The sequence below is a fragment of the Colias philodice genome, chromosome 5 (genome assembly GCF_061535455.1).
Source record: "Colias philodice isolate Cphi_HAF_F1 chromosome 5, ilColPhil1 Martin Lab GWU primary, whole genome shotgun sequence".
NCBI classification, from domain to species: Eukaryota; Metazoa; Arthropoda; class Insecta; order Lepidoptera; family Pieridae; genus Colias; species Colias philodice.
This window is the reverse complement of record NC_143090.1, coordinates 9,333,238-9,359,067: the sequence shown is the minus strand read 5'-3', so window position 1 is coordinate 9,359,067 and position 25,830 is coordinate 9,333,238. Positions and strand designations below refer to the sequence as shown.

General features: G+C 33.0%; 1 protein-coding gene across 1 annotated transcript in view; it reads right to left on the bottom strand.

Moving 5' to 3' along the window:
- Nucleotides 1-25,476, bottom strand: part of LOC149488578 (putative 2-oxoadipate dehydrogenase complex component E1 homolog) — a 50,694-nt gene extending 25,218 nt beyond the window's left edge. Inside the window, exons 1-11 of the mRNA XM_089695725.1 lie at nt 25,123-25,476; nt 23,991-24,117; nt 19,618-19,783; nt 15,883-16,099; nt 14,226-14,387; nt 13,103-13,176; nt 5,436-5,549; nt 4,960-5,073; nt 4,381-4,488; nt 2,657-2,814; nt 2,214-2,349 (exon numbers count right to left, since the gene is read on the bottom strand). Of these exons, the coding sequence (XP_089551851.1) occupies nt 2,214-2,349; nt 2,657-2,814; nt 4,381-4,488; nt 4,960-5,073; nt 5,436-5,549; nt 13,103-13,176; nt 14,226-14,387; nt 15,883-16,099; nt 19,618-19,783; nt 23,991-24,117; nt 25,123-25,249 (1,503 nt within the window). The 5' untranslated portion in view covers nt 25,250-25,476. The remainder of the gene's footprint in view (nt 1-2,213; nt 2,350-2,656; nt 2,815-4,380; nt 4,489-4,959; nt 5,074-5,435; nt 5,550-13,102; nt 13,177-14,225; nt 14,388-15,882; nt 16,100-19,617; nt 19,784-23,990; nt 24,118-25,122) is intronic.
- Between the last annotated feature and the right edge of the window lie 354 nt (nt 25,477-25,830).

The following is a 25,830-nucleotide window of genomic DNA, read 5'->3' as shown; positions in this document are numbered from 1 at the left end:
TTAATTTATTATATGGATTTGAATAGAACTAAACTTTGATTCGAATAAAACTTAATTTGAAAACTAACATTTAATTTATTACTAGCTGGGTGATTAACAAAACGAAATAGCACTAATTTATGAGATTCACAAATTCGTCTATCTTTGGTCATTAGAATAAGAAAAGATCGTGTGTGCCGAGCACACGTACAAAATATTCAAAGATACCAAAAGCGTCACCTTATTCCATGTCGTGACGTTATTGCCATGACGACCCTAGACAAGTGGCTTTCTATTAGCGTAAAGTTCAATAGAATAGATTATGAATGTATGAGATTGACGTAATCAATCGTCGTCGTCGTCGTAATCAAACGTCAATCTCATACATTCATAATCTATTCTATTGAACTTTACGCTAATAGAAAGCCACTTGTCTAGGGGGGCTGGAAATTTTACTCTCAACGCGCCGTTTCACTTCAAAAATCGAATACTATAGAATTTTTACTCTTTACAGTCTGTTTAAAAAATGAATTCGCTAAGTACAACCAATACTTGTAACTACTTTTGTGGGAAGTGTAGTGTAGCAGTTAACGACTGTCTTGAAATTAGACCGGTACAAGTATTTGAAACTTCTGAGAAGCAATTTAATTATATTTGAGCACTTCAAATTTTAAACTGTTCTTAGTATTGATATTCTTGAATTTAAAATGGTATTAATATTCTTGAATTTAAAATGAAACTCGAGACAGCGGTCTTCGTTTGAATAACGAGCGTATATTATTTCATCGGTTTCTATCAAAATTGGTTGTAGTTTTTCAACCAACGTTCCTACTTTTTAATTCATTGGGTTTTCAAATGGTTGACGTGATTACATTTGTGTTTTTTTTTTGTTTGATAGGAGTTTGTTGTTACTTAAGAACATGGAGATTTTATGATCCTTTGTGTGTAATATTTTACGCTCTAACTGCTAAATGGGTCATGTAATTTGATACAAAGTTAGCTTGTATGCTGAAAAACATATTTACAAATTTAATTCAGAAGTCACGTGATGTTTTTTGAAAGATTTAGTTATCTTCGATAAGGTATGCAGTGTTTTATATTTCTCATCTCATTCTAATTTTGTTGGTCTATATTATTTCAATTCCCCAATTATATACAATTTTCGGTTAAATAACGATATCTTCAGCAGGTAACTTAAGTATCTATTCGAATTCAAAACAATTTTGGCAGTTCACAAACTATTTGTGATACTAAAGAGAGTCGGTTACAAAGTGGAACCTGAGACCACGAAACTACAGTCCTCTTAATAAGGCCATATTTCATTGTCGTCATAACTAAAGGGTTTTGGATTTACTTGGATTCTGTTTGAAAAATAGCGACTGCGCGATACAATAGTTATTTCGATTATTTTAAATTTCCCATTTGTGATCAATGTTATCTCAACTAAATAGAATTCGATAAAAATTACCACATAAAATGTACAAAAAAAGTGGGAACAATAAATAATAATATAAATTAACCATACTACAAATATTGACACCAGAATACAAAAATATAGTTTTTATATTACTTTAACAAATTATGATAGGTCTAGTGTACATACACAAAGATAATAGATACCTTTATTAATTTTAATAGTGCTACAGAAGCAAAATATAAAAGAATTCAATATAATGGACGCGACGAAAAGCCTTTTAAAATTGTATTTGCGCAAAATACGCAGATGAAAGAAATCCATTCAGTTACTCTGATTATTCGGTAACAACGTATAGTTGCCAAATCCAATAGATTCTGTTTCTTTTGTCCCGTTAATTTTTGTTTCTGTTAATCATTTTATATTAATTGTTTTAAACTGTTGTTTCTAGGACGGAAGTTCTCTTTTTGTAGCATGTTCGCTGGGAGTCATTAAAAGTTTAACATCTTGAAGAATTTTATTTTCCTATAGTTTAGATTAAATTATCTTGTATTAAAAAACTGGGACTTAAGACACTTCATAATAAACTATGTTTTATAATAGGTACTGAATTCTATCCCTCAATGATGAATAAATATTTTAAAGACATAGAGTTAAAGCCAATTAATTCTATAAAGAACGAGAAGACAACACAAAATAGGATCTTCCCAGGCATGTTCTTACTTTACATTAATCACAAAAATATGTTTTCCTAGAGAGAAATTGAACATGAATATTTCTAATAATATAGTTATATTTGTGTAAAACAAATTCCACTTACCTCAGGCTGGTATCTACTGGCCATTTCGTACTGAGATTGCAAATATTTGTGGAATTCTTCGTTAATGTTCTTAACTTCCTCTTCAGTGACTAATCCTTCACTTATCAATTTCTCGGCGTACAAATCTGGGATTGTTCTGAAAAAGTTATTGGATTTTTAATAGCTGTATTTATTTTAATAGTCTGAAAGTTAATCAAGCACGTGATAAATAGATGTAGTTTTTTATTCCTATAAAAATATTTTCAAAGCAATTGAATAAAAATAATTCAGAAGTGAATCAATTTATATAACTTTTATATCGATTCGTATATTTTGCATTCTTGTTTAAAAATCAAGCTATCCACATAATAATAATTGTTATTTGGATAAACCATTATTTCTTAGTTAGAAATATTTTTTTATCATTCTACAATATAATATAAAAGAAAATAATTCATACTTACTTTCTATTATAAATAACTTTGTAAATTAGCGGATTTGTGAAAGTCGGATCATCTAATTCATTGTGTCCCCATTTCCGATAGCAATTGTAATCTATGAACACATCTTTCCTAAACTTCCTTTGGTACTCGAATGCTATGTTTGTGGCTTTTGCTACTAGCTGGAAAATAATATACTTTGAATATTGGAGTGTAATTCTGCAAAATACTGAGATATACATTATGTAGGTATGTAGTTTTCAGAAGAAATATATTTATTCTACCTTTGGATAATAGAAATAAAGATAGCAATGTTCCCAGTAGAGAAAAGCGGTGGCTTAGTGGGTTAGCTATTTAACTTTAACCTTAAAGATACGGTATAGTATAAATAGATGAGAAAGCAAAATTAAAATTAATTTTTCAATTCATGTATAATGAACGCTGCTCCTATTTGTGGAGAAGAACATAATACCCAGAAAACGAAATTCAAAACGTAGGTTAGCTGTTAGCATATCACATCATATCAGTGTGACTTATATTCATAAAGTGGAAATAATGTTTAGAATAATGTCTTTTTATCCATAGTTTTGCATGCCTGCATAGTTGGTATAATAAATGTTTGTTGGTGAATTGTATATCTTAATAGCTGGAAATAAAATGCTATATTTTACGAGGCAGCAAGAAAACTAGTGCCATTTCTGTTAGCAAGAATCCGAAAACAATTTCTCAATACTCGGTTGCTACGAAAGTCTAACAATTCAATCTAGGTTTTATTTATTGGAAGAAACCTTATTATTGTATTGTAGTTTGGCGGACGTTTTATGGTATTTTGTCGATACATTTTCTTGGCTAAAGATAAACAAAATGTAAATTGAGATATATAAAATACTTTCCACTTGCGTAGACAAAGGAAAACCGAAACCTATGGTATTTATCAGATTTCAAACTATAGTTGTACCAATTTTCATGATAAGAGTAAAGACAGAGTTACTTTCGAATTTATAATATTAAGTTGGTAAGATAGTAGAGATAAAAAAATAGCGTTAAACTCGAAGTTATTAAAGGAAAAATTATAACAGGGTAGCCAGAAAATTATGTCTCATAATCATTGACCTGAAATCCTGAAAGAACCCAGCTGCGACAATTTTCTACGCAATCTCTTGTTAATGGGATTAAAAGAGTAATGATCCCAATTAACGTGATGAACTTTATGCTACATTTATTTTATTAGCGTTTCTTGAATATTTAATAAATTATACGTTACTAGCGGTCCGCCCCGGCTTCGCCCGTGGTACATATGAAAAATAGATGTTGGCCGATTCTCAGACTTACCCGATATGCACAGAAAATTTCATGAGAATCGGTCCACCCGTTTCGGAGGAGTATGCAGACTAACATTGTGACACGAGAATTTTATATATAAGATTGGGAAAAAAACACTGGATTTTTCGAAATAGGTATTTCAAATGAATTTCCTTATGGATGCAAAAGTTTACAGTCTTATATGATGGATGGATGTTTGTTACTCTTTGACGCAAATACTACTACGACTACAGTAAAATTTAGTTAGTAGGTAGCTGAAGACCCAGAATAAGACACAGGCTAAAAACTTGAAAACTCGAGCGTATCCGCGGGCGGAAATCTTTTGATTTAATGAATGTTAATTGAATTAAAACTAAATCAAATTCACTTTGTATCTAAAATTTAATATTAACTTTATACCATTGAAATAATAAAATAATACATACCTCAGGATAATCACCATTAACATGTATGACTGGTACAGAGATAGCTTTGGCCAAATCCGTCACATATCTACTGGAGCGGCCGCGGTCTGCGGGCAGAGTGAAGCCAAGCTATGGGAAAGTTTGATTTTAATTAAATTGGCTAGGGGCAAAAAGAGTTAAAATTCATGAAAATACTTTTTTTGGTAAAGTTGACAAATAAATATTTTGAGTTAGGCAATGCAATATTGGTGAAAATACAGTTAATAATTTCTTGGTAGATTATAAAGACAGGCTTTCATGAAAATTTAATAGACAGCAGAATTAAATCAGAAATAAAAAAAAAACATTAAATATTATTAAAACTATTGATGTCGAGCTGCTGCAATTAAAATAATTAGATCATTCACTAAACGTATTATGGTCGTAATCTTTAAATATTATGCTCCAGGATTCTAAATAAAATTTTACCGATACCCTCATATTATATCAGATAAGAAATATCTAATGTTATGTGTAGGTAATATGTATTTTCTTAGTTTTCTATTTAATTCCTTATTACAATTTTATTTAATTATCTATAAATTTAATTAACAATCTTACCTGATTATTAACAACAACGTGTACAGAACCTCCCACATTGTAGTGCGGAACTTGAGACATCATCAACATTTCTTGGTTTATTCCTTGACCGGCGAAAGCTGCGTCGCCGTGTATCTAATTATAAGTTTTTTTTATTAAAATTAACATTATATGTGTAATACCTATAATTGTTTTGATTCACTTGTGGAATAATATCTACGTTAATAAATATTTATTCCTGTCTGGATTTCACAGTTCATGGAAAAAGTAATTGTTAAATACGAATTGATTCTATATTAAAATCTTCAGATCTTGATCTGATTTTGCTTCTAATTAATTATATTTATTCAAATATCATAAGATAAAGCTGTAGCAGAAAATTCATACAAATACCTACATTTTCAATTGAATTCATATCTTGAAATGTATTTACAGTTACAATAAACCGACCATATACATTACTATACTAGTTTCCTTTATTATTATTGTAGACTTACCTGAACGTTCATAACTTTGTCGCCAAATCTTGATGAATTATCCGCAGAATAGCCACCTTCCCGTAATTTGAGTTGCTTGGATCGTGCTTTGCCCATAGACACAGGATTTGCTGCCTAATAATATAGACAATAGACACACAACAATTAAGGTAAAATATTATAAAAAAATAGAGCAAAATAATCAAGAAGCAAGAATCGCGGCCTATAGACATAAGCTGCTTAAGCTGTCCAACTGAGTGCAGATGAGACCACCATTTTTGTACGGCACTGAGCGGTTTCTTATTATTTTTAATGGATCTATCGATGGTTAAGAATGCCGTACAAAAATATATGACCAAAATTTACCGAGTCTACCTGTACTTTTGGATTCTCATCTGCACTCAGTTGGACAGCTTACAAGTGACGGCATAGTGATGAATCTTATTATTTTATGCTCTTCTATCGTTCTAGATATGTCCCCTGGTGGTTCAATTGACACATATTTTTTTCCTATGCGGGCTTGTAGTCTATATTATTCAATATTGAAACGTTATGAAACAGAAGCGTCTGTGTGTTGACAATTGATTGAAAATCTGAAATTTCAATTAAAATGTCGTATACGTTGCAATTTTCGATTGAATTCCTTATACATAAATATAAAAATATGGATATAAAAGTGTGTTTAATTATTTATACGTGTTATACTGGTTGTTTTTAGTAGTTGTAGAGCCAATCTTGATTAACGAGAACTTTTATTTGATTTTTACTTTTGATGTGATATTCGACAATCTTTAGAAGGAACACAGTAATAAGTTCTGAGGATTTCGTAATAACTGTCAAACTTTTGATTTAGGACAGCTATCGAAAAGATTCTTTTAGAATTAAAGACCTTTTCTTCAGATATAATATAACTTGAATTGTCAATCAACCCAAGCAATAAGCAAGTGTTTTGAAACATTCAGGTTAAGTATATAATTTATCTTATAATAAAATAGAGTTTAGAGAGATCTTTCTGTCAAATTGTATAAATTCAGGATTGGGGATTTGTCTAAGCAAATAAATTCTTCTAAATTCATTTCCATTTGGTTACGATTCACTTTGCATATAAATTGAGGGTTCAGGTAACCCGTCTGCGTAATCATGTTAGAATTTATCCATCTATTTATGATGGACTTTGAAATTAAATAATAATTAGTAACTTAATTGTAGTGTTATTAAAATCTTTAGATGTTTGTTTACGTGAGTGTAATATTGATGCTTGATAATTATATTTTTTATTAAAAATCACTTGAATTAACGGGTAGGTATCTTACATTGTTAGTAATTTAAAAATTAAATATGTACAGACCAATTAGTACTCTCTCTCTCTCTCTTCAGCCTTTTTCCGTCCACTGTTGGACATAGGCCTCTCCTAAGGCACGCCATAGAGCTCGGTCTTCAGTACAGATTATATGGATGGATATTGATTCTCAGGTCGATAATTATTGATTTTATGTTTATATTTTATTTAAGAGATCCTAAACAACTTTTAATTGCAATAGTAATTTTCATTCGTTATAAGAAAAGACAATGTGAACAAAAAACACTGTATTAAACGGTTTAAGCAATTTTGGTGAAAGTTACAAGTCATTACTCCATTTTCACAATTAGGGCCGGCGCCCACTGCCGGCACGGCGTGGCATGACAGGGCAGAGGATTTTATTACTAATGAAGTTATTTTGAATCTTATTTCAATCAGTTTAGAATTCAAGTTACTTTATTTCGATGCCACGATGCCGCGACGTATCGCAGGATGCTGCAGCATGACGCGGCACGCCGCAGGATGCGGCGGCATGACGTGTCTTGCTTTGGGGTCGAGGAATTATGATTGCTAGCTAGTTGAAATAAGGTTGAAACTTATGCAGCATTAGTGGGGCTTTTAGCAGGATGCCACGGCATGCCGCGGGATGCCATTGCACGCCGCGGGATGCTCTGCCGTGCCATGCCGTGCCGTGCCGGCAGTGGGCGCCGGCCCTTAGGGCTTACAATTTAGGCCATTCGCGAAGTACTGCTAATGATCCTTTTGTTTCAATTGTTTTATGTTTTTGTTAATTATATAGTTCCTTCGCCTATATTTAAAATCTTTTTCTAAGTTAGGAAATTTTTAATTTAGTTTGCCTTCATGTAACAATTTTAGATAATAGGTTAGTCTAATAAAATAAAACGCTTGATGACAGACAAGAACTAAAACTATATTTTAAAAACCGAACATATCTAAACCTAACACACATCTTGCTACATGTCGCTACTAAATAGTTCGTATATGAGTGATATTGTCGATATAAAATAACACCCCTACTTATCACAATATTCACTAAACAATCATATACAAAATTATTCTATACAAACTATGCCAAGAAGCAACATAAATTTATAATGTTTTGCTGAACATAAACTTTTAGTAAGAATATCAGCTGGCATATCAGCTGTTGGCAAATACAGCACCTTAACAATTTTATCTCTTACTAGATCACAACAAAAATGATATTTAATATCGATATGCTTTGTACGTTTATGAAATGCTGGATTTGCACACAGCTTCTGCGCACCTTGGTTATCATTAAATATGCAAATAGTGTACATCTTATTGGTTATTTCATATTGTAATTCCTTAAGATATAATGCTTCTCTACATGCTTCAGATAGACCAATATACTCTGATTCAGTGCTAGAGAGGGCTACACATTTCTGTTTTCTACACTCCCATGATATTACACCACCAGATAACAAAAAACACATTCCAGTATATGATCTCCTATCTTCAGAGTTAGAAGCCCAATCAGCATCTACATATTATTTCTGAATTACCTTCTTTACAATATTTTATTCCATAACATTTAGTTCGTTTTAAATACCTTAATACTCTTTTTGCATATTCCCAATGCTCTTTTGTGTGACAATTATTAAACTGACTTAAAAAACTTATAGAGTAACTAATATCTGGCCTAGTTAAGACTGACAAGTACATCAAACTACCAATTAGTTGTTGATAGGGCACATGACTATTTGCCCCTACTGGACCTTTATTTACATTTAATTTGACCTCCATCGGAGTATCAACAGTCTTACAATCACTTAAATTAAATCTGCTTAAAAGTTGATCAATATAAGCTTCCTGACTCAAAGTTACATATCCTTTATCTTTATTGAAGGTTACATTCATTCCAAGACATAATTTAGCTTCACCTAAGTCCTTAATGCTGAAATTATTAGATAAAATCTGTTTCAAGTTATTAGTTTCAATTATATCATTGGAAAATATAAAGAAATCGTCGACATAGACTGTCACAATGGTCTTACAATTATTAATATTCTTTGTATACATACATGGTTCTATTTTTGACCTTTTGTAACCATTACTGATCAAACAATTATCAACCTTTTTATTCCAAGCTCTAGAGGCTTGCTTAAGTCCATAAATGGCCTTTTTAAGTTTCAATACTTTATGATCTGAACTACTACTATTATAACAATCTGGCATTTTCATGTAAATGGTTTCCTCTAAATCACCATTCAAGAAAGCAGTCTTGACATCTAAATGGTGAACATCCATACCTAACTTTACAGACAATGCAAATAATAGTCGAAGGGTTGTATGTCTCACTACAGGCGAAAATGTTTCTGTGTAATCTACACCATATTTTTGGGTGAAGCCCTTTGCGACCAAACGAGCACGATAACGCACATTGTTTTCACTATCGTACTTTTTTCGTAACACCCACTTGCACTGCACTATAGTACCATCTTTTGGTACATCTACGAGTTCCCATGCACTATGATTCTCGAATGACTGTAGCTCATCCTGTACTGCCGCTAACCAATGTTCTTTCTCTGGACCTTCCAAAGCTTCCTGCAAGGATATCTCATCCATGAACATGTTGTCATCTTTTATACAAGCACTTGCAAATCCATATCTGTCTGGCTGCTGCCTACGCCGGGGACCAGATATTATGTTGACATTGTTCAATATAATGGAGTCTTCACTGTCTGTTGTACCAGTCTCAGAGCTATCTAATGTGTCTTCTTCACAAGGTACATATAGTTCACTGCTGTCATCTGTGTTCGAGCTCTCTGATTGTTCAAGTGAATCTTCCTGAGGTGTCAAGTCTTTTTCCTCCACTGGAACCATATTCACTTCATCTGAACAATTTTCCTGTACCTTCAGATCACTCTCTGTCTCCATCTTCTCCAACACTATAACATCTCGACTGGTAGTAATGGCATTAGTCTTCGGGTTGTAAATTCTGTACCCTTTGACCTCATTGGAATAGCCGACAAGGATACATTTATCAGACTTTCTGTCCCACTTTAATCTCTTTTGTTTCGGCACATGTACCATGACTGTACTACCGAAAACACGAAGATGACTTACTTACATCAGGCTTTCTGCCTGTCCATATCTCGAAAGGAGTTTTATAATTTAATGATGCGGTCACAGTCCTGTTCTGTAAGTACACTGCTGTGTGTGCCGCCTCTGCCCAAAACCTTTTCTCGAGACCTGCATCAAACAGTAGACACTTGGCTTTCTCAACGACAGTCCGATTATATCGTTCCGAGAGGCCATTCTGCTCGGGAGTGTATGGGTTCGTTTTGTGATGTACGATCCCATGCGACTTCAAAAAATTGTCAAACTTACTGTTGCAGAATTCTGTCCCGTTGTCACTTCTCAAGATCTTTATGCTGCAATTAAGTTGATTCTCAACCTCTGCTTTATACTGTTGAAAACATGTTAATGCCTCATCTTTACTTTTCAAAAAATAAATGTATGTCATACGACTAAAATCGTCTATGAACAGCATAAAGTATCTAGAACCACCTAGAGATAGGTTTTCCATTGGGGGTTTCTTTAGAGAACTGCCGCACGTATTATAGGTTTTTTGTGGGTGGGGGATGGGGGGGAGGAGGGGGGGACCCTCCCACCAAAAGGGGAAAGTTAGGAAACCAATAGTTTTGGAGAAAAATCAATTTTCCTATTCTAACCTCAAAATGTATGGAATTGCTGTAACAAAAATTTTACGATACATAAATAAAATACAAACAAGTTGTGAAAACCTACGTAGTTTTTTTTATTTGAGTGGGAATCGCCCTAAAGTCGCTTCTGGCACTCGCCGGCCGCTGCCGCGGCACGCTCGTTTCGCTCGCTCGACTCGTGCGGCAGTTCAAATGTTAACCTAATACGCTCGTCGCTTCGCTCCTCGCTACCGATTTGAATACTAAAAGTTTAATAGTTTTTTAACCTACGTAGATTTTTTTAAAGCTATTGCATAGCTTCTATCGCGGGCCTTGAGCGCGGGGACCGAATCCAGAAATTGCGTAACGAAGAACCTCACGCTCCCCACTCCGACGGGCACGGAGGTGCGGCTTGAAGGCATGCTATGCAATAGCTTTGCCGCGGCAGTCCCCGAGTGCCACACGTCTTTTTTGTTTGAGTGGGAATCGCCCTTTAGTCGCTTCTGGCACTCGCCGGCCGCTGCCGCGGCACGCTCGCTTCGCTCGCTCGGCTCGTGCGGCAGTTCAAGAGTAAACCTAACACGCTCGTCGCTTCGCTCCTCGCTACCTATTTGGATATTAAAAATAAAAGTTTAATAGTTTTTTAACCTACCTACGTAGATTTTTTTTGTTTGTGTAAGAATCGCCCTAAAATCGCTTTTGGCACTCGCCGGCCGCAGCGTAAAGTCACAGTACAGTGAAATGGAACGTCTTGGTCCGCTTTTTTGCACAACAAAACGGATAAATGCACTTTTTTCGCACAAAAAATTATTAACTTTAAAAATTAATAACTAAAAAACTACAAGTTTCCTAACGATAATATTTTGGAATTACAATCTTACATTACCTAGCTAACTAAAAATATAAATATTTCCAACAAATTCGTGCGGCAGTTAACTAAAGCCAACCCTTCCATTGGTCCGCAGAGATCAGTATGCACAATATGTAGCAACTCAGTACTTCTGTTACCTTCTTTGGGAAAAGGTAAGCGGCTCTGCTTCCCCTCACAGCATGCAACACAATATGATGACTTTGATATATCAGTCTTACTATCAAGTGTCAATCCCTGTACAGCATCTTGCATCTTGTTCAAATACTGGCTGTTGACATGACCTAGACGTCGATGCCAAACTTCACTGGACACCATCACTGCAGCCGATGAACAACACTCAGACATGTTTAGTTTATACACACCATTCAACAGACTCGCTGTAGCCACTAATACTCCTGCTTGGTTGAAAATCTGACATCCATTATTGTTGAATGAAACTTTGTTTCCTTTTGATATAAGTTGACTAACAGACAACAGATTTGTAGTCAACTTCGGCACGCATAATACATGTTCCACTGTAATATCGTATTCACAGGCATGCGTCTTTGTCGTAATCTGCACATCTCCAGTACATACTACTGGTATTTTATCTTTATTTGCCACGACAATTTCTTTGATCATAACATCTCGCGACACATTTGACAACCATTCTTCGTTCGCGGTAAGATGAACACTCGCCCCGGAGTCAATATACCAGTCACTTTTACAAAATTCACCATTTAGGAACACGGCGCTAAACGCGTTACTTCTTGTGCGTTCATTTTTATTTGTATTCGACGCATTTTTGTCCGAAAATGTACACTGATTGCGATAATGTCCTGTTTGTTTACATTTGTAGCATCTAATGACTTTTGGTTTTGACTTTGACAAGTTTGACATCTGTTCAGTGTTACCAACATTCCGTTTCATCTTATAACTCGCAAATGCTCCACTGGAATTGGAAGCGCTACTGTCTTTGCCATTTCCACTTTCTTCCATGTCCAATAATTTTGTTTTAATGGCGTCTGATATCAATGGTATGCCGCAATGTTCAATCGCCATTATCATAGGGGAATATTTTTCTGTTAATCCCGCTAACAAAAGCGATGCGACCCACTCATCATTGATATTAAAGCCCGTACCGCTTAATTTTTGGCTTGTTTCAATGATTTGTGTCACGTACGAAGTCATTGAAGCACTATTTTCGAGTCGTATTGAAATCAAACTCCTCAGCAAACTGATTCTTCTCGTGAATCCTGAGTCATCAAATAGGTTCTTCAATTTCTTCCACAGCTCATGTGTCGTTTGTACACTTTTTATATGCACATAAAGCGACGAATCTATTGTCATGATCAGCTTAGCTCTGGTTTTCGCGTCACCTGCTGCTCCTATTTCTGCTGGTACAGTCTCCGACTTGATGCAATCAGACAATCCCTCCAGCACCAGAAAATTCTCAGCCGCAAAAGCCCATTCGCTGTAGTTTTCACGTCCTTTCAATTTAGGCACACTAACAAGATAATTCGTCGTCATTTTCAACTAAAAAATCTGGGCCCATAACCTCTAATAAAATAAAACGCTTGATGACAGACAAGAACTAAAACTATATTTTAAAAACCGAACATATCTAAACCTAACACACATCTTGCTACATGTCGCTACTAAATAGTTCGTATATGAGTGATATTGTCGATATAAAATAACAGTTAGGCAAAGATTTTTCTGTTTACCCTCCTCAATTGTAACAGAAATAATTTAATTAAAATAACGTTCCATGATAATCAGTTTCTTTTAATTTAGATTTATAAGTAACAACAACAAAATAAAACAACAACTTCAACAAAAAACTTACTTCTAAATGTGATGGATTGTTGATCATCGAGAATCTCACTGTTTTTCCGTCAACATTTAAGTCCACTGAAGTGCCTGTAATGTAAATTTCAACTTTTATATTTTGAAAATCAAAATTTAATAATTCAAATTGTTTCTTATTTGTTGTCTGCCTATTTATTTATTTTTAAAGATAATTTAATTTATGTTATCAAAAACTGAGCCTTTTCATTTTTAAATTTGAAACTGATGAAAATCTCTTTATAGACATTTGAACTCCAAATAAAAACAAACTTTACTAATTTTGAATAAATTTTAAGGAACTTAAAATCTCCTTTGTGATTCAAAGCCAACAGAAAACAAGTTTTAACATTCGATAAATTTGTTAGAAAACAATGATAAACAATTCCAACCTTTTCCAAAACAAATAACAAAGCTAAATAAACGGAGAATATTAATAAATAACACAAATAGGTATTTTGTATAATGTATATTATATCAGTCGATATTATCGTAATTAATAAGGCCGGTTACTTACGAACCTGCAGCAGGGGCAATATTGGAATTGCACACTTAATTGGCTCCTTAATTGTAATGTATACAGGGTGTCCCACTTTCGGTATACTAAGCGCAAAGGGACTTGTAGTTTTGCATACGCTGAGTACGTAAAAAATAATTATAAAATTCCAGACGCATTTTTTTTTTAAATAGAGGAATTCTTAAAATTCCATGTGTACACCCCCAACAAGCAAACCACCCAACTTTGCCACCCGCATGTGAGCTATCGTTTAAGATTATGTTTTCATAGACAAAATACTCACATTAGCGAAGCGGTATATGCCGGCTGCGCGAAGCTAGAGACGAATACATGGATTTTAAGGAAAAATTTAGCAAAAAATTTTTCGCGTAATTTTGTTATTTAAGTATTTTTTATGTGATCAGTGTATGCAAAACTACAAGTCCCTTCGCGCTTAGTATACCGAAAGCGGGACACCCTGTATAGGCAAGCAGGAGCAATTTAGAGAACAACTGAAATTGCTCAGACCGCTTCCAATATTGCCCCTGCGGTGGGTACGTGAGTAGCCGGCTTAAGGAAACAATAATATAACAAATTAATAAATAATACCGTTAAAATAAATTCTTACTCAAATGTGTTGCAATATCACACGCAGCATTTGCATCTTGAGGAAATTCTGGGTTGCCATTATATTTATGGAATATTTTCACAGGTGGGAATTTCAAGTTGCTCGTTAGAACATTTATTTTTCCCCTGTGAGCCATTGATAGGGTCACGTATTCAACACCGTCTGTAAGCAAAATGAAAATGTGTGGGTAGTTGAATAATTATTAAGAAATTTTTGATTGGTAGTGTTTTTTCAATAAGTTTGATAAGGTTTTGATTTATGTTGGTGGTATATTGAAAATATATAGTATAGATGGAAAAAAGTTTGGAAAATCCAAAAGTGCACGCCTCATAATTTTTTTTTAATAAATATTTATTAATTATTATTTTTGTTTATTTAATAACAATTAAACCACATCGAATCAGACCCTGAAAAATGAAAGGGTTCTATTCCTGAGCATACTCAAGCGTAAGAGAAAAAAAAAAGACTCGATTAGTAAAGTATTTCGGTCGCTATCGTGTTAACAAGAAAAAGGATCCGCACATACAGACACACGGACGTCCAAGACAGAACTTTTTTAAACTGTTTTTTAACTAGTTTAAATAACAAAAATGACATCAAAAATATCATGAATGTTAAAAATAGTGTTTTTTCTTAATATGTGTGTGTATGTATTATCTTACAAGTGCAATGTATGATACATAAAGACATTTTAAGTTTGAAAAATCAGATGTTTTGCGCGAAGTGACAGTAGTACCCACCTCAACGCTTCGCTTATGAGGCGTGCAATAACGCTAGTTTATCATCAACTCAAAACTTAATATAATATATGGATAAGTGAGCACTTATTTTTTTCTATTTTCATTAAGGCTCATTTTTGTGGAAGAAACAAACAAATTGATCTTTCTACTCATCTATTAAATTACTATCTGTAATCGTTCTTCCTGATTATCAAGATTGACAAAATATGTTCAACGACTGCGCAAATATTTACGTTAGAATGTCTACTAGGTTAGCCAAGACATTAAGGACTATCCTTAATTGGTCTGATTTTGTTGCGAGTAAACACGGACAGGACTCAATTAATTATATTGTAACATTTATCTTACACAACAGTTCGTATCACGAACAAATAAAATAAAGGTTGAGACGTTGTTAAACTGTGAAAATAGGCTTATGTGATTACAAGGATCTAGAATGTTACGGGAAAAATATTATACTGAGAGAAGGTTTTGGTTAAGTTGTTTTCTTATTATTTATATATAGTAGATATGTGAGCTTATGTGTAATGTTTTATGTATATTTATAACGTTAGTATTTACATTTATATAAGTACATTAAGTGTAAATTAAGTGCTCATAGTTTTATTATATTGAATACCGTTATTATGAAATTGCTTAGTGGTAGTGTTTAGTAGTGTAGTTAGCACTTAAATTTAAAGATGCATTAAAACACTATTTTAATCAATAATCAATTTAAAGCTGTATTGTAACACTATTGCTATCAATTAAAATAAGAAGAATAATCAATTACTAAAGGACATTCCTACTTATAATTAAGAAACAAATTTCAACTGAGAAAAAGAGTTTGAACTTTTAACTGTGAAAAAGAAAGGTTTTAAATTACTCGAAACCTTTCCCTAATTTAGTATTTATAAACTTTAAAAAAATTAACTTACCACCGGCAGTTCGTTTAATAAGAGTTGAGAAGAACGTCAAAAGGGACTCTGCTCCTTCCCCACAATATCTCTTAACACTGGGATATTTGACTGATAGGAATTTATCCCAAGTGAAAGTTTCCAATAGTTCCTTAAGAATTTCTAGACGTCGTTCTTTATCTATGCTATCTGAATTGCTTTCTATTCTTTGAGCAAACCATTCGCGTTCTGCATCTGACTGTTTAAAATAGATAAAGATTAACTTAAGAAGTAGGTATAATAATTGTGGAAGTAATGTAGAGATTGGATATTTTTGGAAATGTTGGTTGAAATACGCGCATATATTATTTCATTTTCAAATTACATCATTTAGTTTCGTTGATTCTCGTGTTTTGGGATTGCATATGGACGTATTTATGCAAAAAGGACCAACCCACACCGAATCAATTTCGAGAAAATGAGGTTTTTGTGAAAATCGTTTGCAAAACCTAAATGTTGTAAAATTTGGGGAAAAAAAGTTGTTAGGCGTGTGTATCATATCGAATCCTTTCTAGGGATACCAGTTGCATGGATTTTTATTAAATTTTTACAAAATAATCGTTAAAAAACCTCTCGGTTCCATATTGCAAAAATACATATTTGTGGGTTGGTTCTATAATGCATAATTAATTTTGGTTTTTAATATCGTCATAATAAAGAAAAATCTTAAGGTATCGGACTAACGCAGGATAGATAAAACTGCGACAGGTCACTGGACCATCTTGCGACACACGAATACCTATGAAGTTAACGAAAAAAATATAAAAGATGGTGATTAGACCTGTTGTTCGTGTAGATCGGTATGCTGAGCTGTACAGAAGATGGAAGAAAAGCTATTTATTGCATTTAGTGGAGATGAGAATGTTGATATGGATGTGTGGGGTGACAAGAATAGACAAAGCAAGGAATGTATAGTATACATTGTATACATAAAAGGAAGTTTGAACGTGGCGCTTATTAAAGAAGGATTGATAGGAAGTCGTCTGTCTTGGTATGGACATAGGATGATAATAGATAACATGGATGAGGATAGATGATGGTGCTGGGTTCTTACCCAGTTCTTAATATTCTTATATTGATGGTTGAAGAGGATGGCAAGAGGTAGGCCAAAGAAAAGATGTGTTTGAGTGTGAAGTTATATGAAAGAACAAGGAGATAATAGGAGATAAGGGCAGAAAGATGAAAAAGGTATTGACTATTTGACTTTTAGCACGCTTTTATTATCAAAAGTTTAAAAAATGTAATCTGACACGAAAATATTATAAAGAAATTCACATACATAAAACTAAACATCAGCACCATCATCGTCCACTTAAAAAACAAGAGCCCCGGAAAATCCATCAATATCGTCTTCAAAAATTTCGTCGCTTTTTAATCTTATATATAAAAATGAATCGCAAAATGTGTTGGTAAGCGCATAACTCGACAACGGCTGAACCGATTTCGATAATTCTTTTTTTATTATATTCCTTGAAGTACGAGGATGGTTTTTATGTAGAGAAAACGTAAAAATGTACCACGGGCGAAGCCGGGGCGGACCGCTAGTTTTTTATAAAAATCTTGGGCATCGCTCGGAATCAGATGCATTATGCTTTTTATATCTTTTAATTTTGCCTCCGATATTGGTTTCCCTGTGGGCCAAAGTAAATCCATATCTCTTAAAAACAAAGGTTGAGATACACTACGTACGTTTTTTTTTTAAATTAATTTCAATATACGGTTCGTCTAGGTTTCGCCTCATAAAAATTGAGTGCAATTGTTCCTTTTTAATAACTATTTCTTTGGTATCTAACCAAGATACCTTGGATCCGTCTTCTGCTTTTTTCCTATTTGTAGTTTTTTTCTCTAAATTTTGTGACGACTTTTTTGTCTTTTTTGTCAAGTCTTTGTACAATCATCGGTTTATTTTTTTACATGCTTTCGTGGTGTGTATGTAGTCTTCCGGGGTATACAGCCTTTGTTGGTGTTTTAGGGCACACTCAATTCTACCAAAATCTGTGTCATTTGGTAAAAAACTGTGACCGGACTCTAAAAATCTATGGCTGATTTGTTTTAGGGTCGGGTGGTCATTTAATAATGCTTTAAGCATCAGCGTTAATTTAATATTTCTATTTTGGCCGCCGCAGGAGTCACTCCAAAGTATTAAATGTTCAACACCATCTCTTAATTTTTCCGTGATGTGTTTTATCAAACAAGAACCGACTTCCTGTGAACTGCGGCCGGCCTCCCCTTCCACCCAAACATTACAATACGCCTGGTCATCACTGCCTGTGTGAATGTCTAGATTGTACACCCAGACTTGTCTTTTATAATAAATAATATTAGTCTTGGAAGTGGTAACGTCTTTTGCAAATCAAAAGTGATAGTTTCGATGGTTGGATCTTCTTTTGCCAATTTCATGTTATTCTTTAGTTCTTGCTGCAATAATTGCGCTTTTTTAATATGATTTTGGTGATCTTCTTCGAGTTTATTCTTCTGTGTCTAAATTTAGCGAAAGAAAGTAACGTCTTGCCTGCTGTCTTAGCTTCTTCACTATAAATTTCATAAATTTTGGCGGTAGTCATGTCTGATGTTAGAAACTTTGCGTCGTTACTATTAGCTCGTCTATAATGAGAATGTAAGTTGGTAGTTTATTAATTATTTTTATCAGAAACAATTCACTTTCTTTAGAAACAGAATTATGACCCCCTTGTCGACTACGCCTATCTTTGAGGCAATTATTCCGCATTTTGCTAAGAGCTGTATTTATTCGTTTGGACGATGTTTGAAGAGTTTTCAAGAACATATTTTGTTTACAAACAAGGATGTCTTTTAAACAGTACTCCCGACTGAATGTTTTGTTGTTTTTCATTCCAATCGTGTTTTGCATAGTCGTAACATATGCGCGTTTCATGGGTTTTTCTTTAATACTATTGAAATTAAAAACTAAATAGAACTATGCCATTTGGTAACTTTCAAATCGTGAAATTTCACTATACAAACAAGAACCAAAGTTAGTTGGTTCCTTATAATTTGAAAAATTATAATACTTTTTGTGATAAATAGAACCACATAACTTTGGTTCCAGCTTGCATTATGGAAATGGTAAGGATTACATACGGGACTTAAAAGAACCAAGTAGCATGGGTACTTTTAACGTTTAAAAATAGACGAACTAGAAGAACCACTCAACATGGTTCTTTTCTGTTATTTGAAAGTTGACAAAATTGGGTTGGTTCCGCAATTGACAGTTAAAAAAAACTAATTTCTAGTTGTCGGACAGCTACCAAATTTTTTGGGAAGGTAGAATACCTTTATAAAACCCTAGCTGTGCACTTAACTCAATTTCACAAAGATTGTGGGTTGGTCCCTTTTTGCATAAATACGTCCATATATAAGACATTCATAAATAAAGTTTTCTAATAAATATTATTTGATTGAAGGTTTTGGAAATGTATAAATAAAACTTCCCTATTTTAATAATGTTTACTATTACTAAAAAAAAAATAATGTGAGCCGTCATGGGACGCCTGGCAGATGTGAAACATCGTTCGGTTTACAAGTGAGCCTAGATGTGTATAGCGTGGCGACCCGTCGCCATGGCAAGCGTCGCCACGTCAACAATTCGGTTTACAAGTGAGCCTATAGATGTTTCACATCAATTATACCTTTACCAAAAATCTTCACCCATAAAACACAATATTACATTTTAAAAGCATATACTTAGAAGAAACTTACTTCTAAATACGAAAACTCATATGAAATGGGTCCGCAATATATTTTTTCCAATTGTTCTATGAGATTTTTAGCTGGTTCCTTCCCATTGTGACCATATAGTAAACCCAGGTCTACATGATCTTCTGAAGTAAGGCCGTACCTCGATAAACTCAGTTCTTTTATGTCCCTGTAAGAATAAACATAGTAGAAACATAAGTCTTAAATATATTAAAACATCCCTACTAGTACCTAGGTATGTATAAATAGAGACAAATAGAATGCACAAAGGAGTTTAAAACGAAAATAAATATGAATCGAGGCATCAATTTCCACATACGTATTTCTAGTTTGAATATTCTACAGTGTAATTTTCTTGACGAATAATTTAAAACTTACAAAATAATGGATCATTAATTAATAATTATACAATATTATTCAATAAAACCTCATTAATTTTTCATTAAAATAATAATTATTGTATACAAATTCATCAGTTATATTTAATCAACGTAATCCAATTTCGTTAAACTGATTAAAACTGAAACGAACCAAATCCACAATTTCAATCAACAGTTACATAGTTGAGATTTTAATTTATTTTGTCTTCATTTACAATGTCTCTGTATGTCAATAAAATTAGAATACTTTATTTGAGGGTAATAAATACTATACTAATTATCCTTTATGTTTATTATTTTTTCACTCAATACAAAACTTTTATTTTTATTGGTAGGGTATCGTAAAAAACATATATTAAAAAAAATGATGATGATAATCAATAAATAAATTAAAAATTATATTAATATGATTTATTTTTGTCGAATATTTTTAAACTACTATAGAATAGATCAGCAGAGTATTAACTCTATCATCTCTAGGTAACTTGTGAAAAATATTCTCTGTTTATATTTTATATCGATGACCCTGAATTTGGCAGACAGCAGACAACATGTAATTTCAGATTGGGATATCTCTAAGCGAAATTAAGTTTTACATGTTTACCAAATTGGAAATTGTTTGTCGTTGATTTACCAACAGGTGATAATAAAGAAAGTTTTATTTTATTTTATTTTTTTTTAAATAAAAGCCAATTATTCTCGCTCTCTCTGGAAATAACAGCTAGGATTTTTTTTTTAAATTCGATGCATAAAATTCGATATCTTTGTTTAATTGGCCAGAGTCTAATAAATAAATCCATTTCTCTTTTAATTGAACATAAACAAGTATCCAATGACAGTTCTGAACGTGGCACGGTAGAAATAAATGAGTTTTACCAGACCATTGTTTTTTCATATTTAGGTAGAAGTTTTAATCAAAATTATAAGCAGATTTTTTTAAAATTTTAGAGCTATTTTCACATGAGCTGTTTTTGAATCTTCTGGTGAGTGTAAAATTAATATAGTAGAACAGTAGTCAATTGTAAAGTTCGAGAGCCATGATCTGTTGTACAAAGTATTGAAAACTTCTCCGTACAATTTCAAAATTGAATCGTCATTGAGGTTCTTGGTTAGAGCGACGGTATATTGACGAGGGCAGTTGGGACAATAATAATAATTATTATTTTTTATTGTACCCTTATTATAAAATATTAGGGCAGGAGCTTTCGATTTGGCGGTAACTTGTTTTAACCTTTTTCCTTCTAGGTATGAAATTCTTGAAGCTTTTTTCGTCTTGTCACGATTCCATACTTCTTCCGATTGCATGTTGTCCGGCTCATTTACAACACGTCGCTTCCGCAATGTAGGTATAAACTTTCAGTATCGGTAAATCCAATTGTTTATACCGAGTTGAAATTGCTTGCCACTGTTTACCAATGAAATGCCCAGCTTTGACAGCATTTTTTTTTCAATTTTTACATTTTTAAAATGGTTCTCCACGGACGCATTAGAGGAATGCTTCTTATCTTTCCGTGCAGACAGTGACCAGAGAGGAATGAATGGAATTATTCGCATCATTGCATACTCGATGAAGGTTTTGCAGAAGTAAGCATTATTTTTCAATTTATTTTCTTTGATCAAAAGCTCGGATTTTTTATAAATTTCATTTTTCACTAGTAGACCATCTAAATAAAACGAACTTGCCTTGTATACCGGTTTTATGTTCTGATCTAATTTTTGTATTTTTTCAGGTTCAAGATCATTATCCTGATTAGATTTTTTCAAAATTGTGTAGTCTTCTATGTGTACTAATTTAGCCATTATTTCCAATATAATATACCCCTCAATGTTTTTTCTATCTGTCTTTTTTGTAGTTGTCTTGATAACATCTTCATAAAATGGGGGTAACAAACGTGCACGGGAAGATGCTTGGGAGTTTCATTAAAAACAATTGCTTGATGGACTTCATTCAAATAATCACGTACCGATAAGTTATTAAATTCTCGTAGAAATGCATTGATACTCGCCCAAGACCAATCAGTAGTTACATCCTTAAACGGTGGCCATTTTACGTTACCCTCAGTCCAAATTCCCTTAAAAAATCTTAAACAATTGCCAATTGAATCGGCAGTATGATTATTTGTGACCATTTCTAACACTGGATACAATTTATGCCCAATATTAATGATCCCGGCATAATAATTTACTCTATTTGATTCAGGATAGGGTTTCCTAACAACGGATCCTGTGGCATCGAAATGAAGAGTGAGGTTAGGGTGATTTTGCAATAATGTTATTTGCTCAGGGATTGATAAGTATATCGTAAATGGTAGAATATATTTTTTAATGTATGGATGTTTGAATTGACACTTGTTTAAACGTAAAAAAATGTCTGTACAGTCATCTTGATGTCCGTCATTTTTGCATGCGGCTTCTGAACTAATTTTCTGTAACGTTGATAAAGAATGAGCGAATCCATAGTTTTTGTCAACTCTAGCTAAATTTAAAACTATTTTACTCATGACTGACTGATGAACAGTACTAGGCTTTGCATTTTCTATTTTTTTTTTAATTTCTCGATTAAAACCTTTGGCTGTATAACCCAACGGCTTGGTATGCAAAGGCTTGTCTGCAGTTTTATAAATGTTGATAATAGTATTAAAATCGACGTCTTTTCCATGAAATTTTAATTTTATTACGTTTGGGCTGGCGGCATACCGCATAGTCTCTAAATTCGCCAAATTGTTTGGTAAGTTTTAAGCATTGAAAAATTAATATGCTGTTTATTCCCGCCAACTTCGGCAATTCTTGGCGTAAAACATGATGAAATAGACCTCGAGAAAAACGACCATTATATAAAAATTTAGAAAATTCTATTTTTTTGAAAGGAAAAGAATCGAAATGAATTTTAAATTGCGAATTTACTTTTTGCTCTTCCTCCGATAAATCGCAGTGTGAGATGGGTGTGCGACTAAATTGGTCTAATTCACTAGCTTCTGCCGATTCCGTCAATTGATGTAATAATTTATTTCCTAGCTTACAGTTGAATTTATTAACAAAACCATCAGTTTTTCCGCCATGCCCAAAATACAGTTGAACGGAATTTTTTTAATTCTCCTTTTTTATTATTTTATAATGTTTGAGAAGTTTCGAGAAAATGAATTTATTTTTAGACGGTTCAACTTTCACATCTTCAAAACTATTCACGATTTTCACTAATGTATTTATCAAATCCTCGTAATCGAATGTCATGGTTCTTGTTATACTGAGATATCGCTAAGTATATTAAAATTTATAAATGCAAACGCTCACAGTTCTCACTCTTTTTCACCAGAACAATTTTTGGCTCCACATTCAAACGCGCCTAATTTTTTTTCTTTCTGACAAGTGTTTTTGAAGAAATTAAAAGTGATAGTTTTGAGTTCACATGTGACCTATGTAGGAAATGGTTGATGGAAGATTGATACATATAGTAAAATAATTAAAATTTTCTTATATACAGACTAAAAATATTTTTTTTTGATTTTACTCTTCTAATTGACTAATTATTATCAGTTGAATTGCCTTGGTAACATGTTTTTTTTTTATTTAATAAATAAATAATAATTTGTGTCTGATAGTCTCTGTTTCCGATTAAAAATCGAAAGATGAGGATTCCACTAAAAATTAATTTTACTGGTAGATATACGTCCCAGAATATTCCAAGCCGAAATGAAAAAACTAACTGATATCACCTTTTCAGAATCCAATAATAAACTAAATTTGAAAGTTTCAGATTTATAAAACAATTGGGAACACGGTGAGAGCTTCCCAAAATTTAATTTTTTATTTAAAAAAAAATAAAAAATAAATTCTTTATGTAGGGAAATCAACGACAAACAATTTCCAATTTGGTAAACATGTAAAACTTAATTTCGCTTAGAGATATCCCAATCTGAAATTACATTTTGTCTGCTGTCTGCCAAATTCAGGGTCATGTATATCTTAAATATTTATCTAATACTTTATCATATTTACCTGTTTTCATTCTTATAATCGACATTATCAATAGTAGCTTTAAGATGACCATAGGTTCTGTATGCGCTAACCAGTTGTTGAGCACGGCAGTTCTCATAACGTTTTGATATAATTTCTTGTGGTATTTCTGTAAATAAATATGAATTTTGGTCTTCTATATGGTTAATAATTTACGTCATTTGACTGTCGTAAGCTTGTCGTAAGATGTTTAAATAAATACGTCATATTATATAGTATGTAGTTGCGCTATCAATACAAGAAGAAATTAGAGTAATGTGTAGATAAATAATAACAAGATATCGAGTGCATGCATTTCACAATGTTATCGTTCTTTATGAGCAAGCGGTCGTCCCGAATTAATAGTTTAACAAAATTATGATATAGGTAATATTATAACTATTATTAATTATGAATGAATGATTAATGATTATTATTGAATGCTATTTAAATAAATATTATCTAAGTATAATATAAGAGATGTGTATATGCGAAACTTGTCGTTATGTGTGTCACGATTGAGAGATTTGGTGGCTTCTGGGGTTGATTTGAATATATGTAATGTGGGACAGGAATAACAAGCGATAGCGTAGTAATACGATATAATATATTCGTGAGAAAGTTAGATCCTTACTGTGATACATATCTTTTACTGTGACCCTATTTCATAACGAATATTAATGTTATGTGCATTTGTAATTTGTATGTAAAATTATTAAATAATATTTATATTTTTAGGTAAGAATTAAATGCCATTTAGTTACATATAATGAATAAAATATCTTTAATTTCTGAGACCAATACTGTTTCAATATACCTTATGAATTTTTTACAAAAATAAGTGAATACAAATAATATACCTATTTAAGCAAACGATATAATCAGTAAGTAATAATATAAATATGAGATAATATAAAAATATTGTAATCACGTGTTTGATAATAGATAACTACATAATTACATTTTATTGAAGTCTTAATAAAGACCATTTCATGGCACATGTATTTTCTGAAATATTTGATAATTTAATCGTTAGGAAAACAATTGAATGCATAGACTTTCATGTTCAATTCTAATTTGTTAGTATTGATAATGCCGTATGTAAATCATTATAATTTACAAACAAGGAGCATACCGCTGTCGTTCACCTCTGCCGGCCGATGCCCGAACACTCCCACTCCCGAATGGTACTTAACCCTTCTACACTGCGAGTCCCGCCATTTCACTACCTGTCTCGCTCCCACTTTCATAAACGCAATCATTTTCACTCACTTTTTTGTCAAAACATTTCCAAAAGCGCGTTTTAATTGAAATAACCCGGTTCAAGGTCGACTAAAAGTAGAAGTGCGCGGGAGCGCCTTACGCCGAGTTCGAAAACGGACTGAGCGAGATAGCGATATAGATTACAGAATAAATAGATAATATTGTTTTGTGTTCATCGATTTGTTGATTGTGTGAATGACTTATCAGCTGCTGTGATAGTATGACACAATAATCTTTACTGATTACGAAAATGTATTGTGGGGGGTAATTTTGAGATTCCAATAATATAGCTAGGAATGAGTTTGTGAATTTGCAGATTCTGCCACAAATTCATTCCTCCTTCCATTCTCTTTTTTGACTTATTGACTTGACAACGTCTTATAATTCGATAGAGCCGGTTGCACGCACGAAAAAACATGACTCATGCGGCGTTACCTCGCTCTGAGGCGTTCCATGTAAGGCTTGAAGTGCAAGCGAGAGCGCGGAACGAGCGACAAAGAAGCACAATCGGACGTTGTCACCTTCAACTATCGTCAGTAAACCGACTTTACAGAAAACCATTTTTTTTTTCTTTTTATTG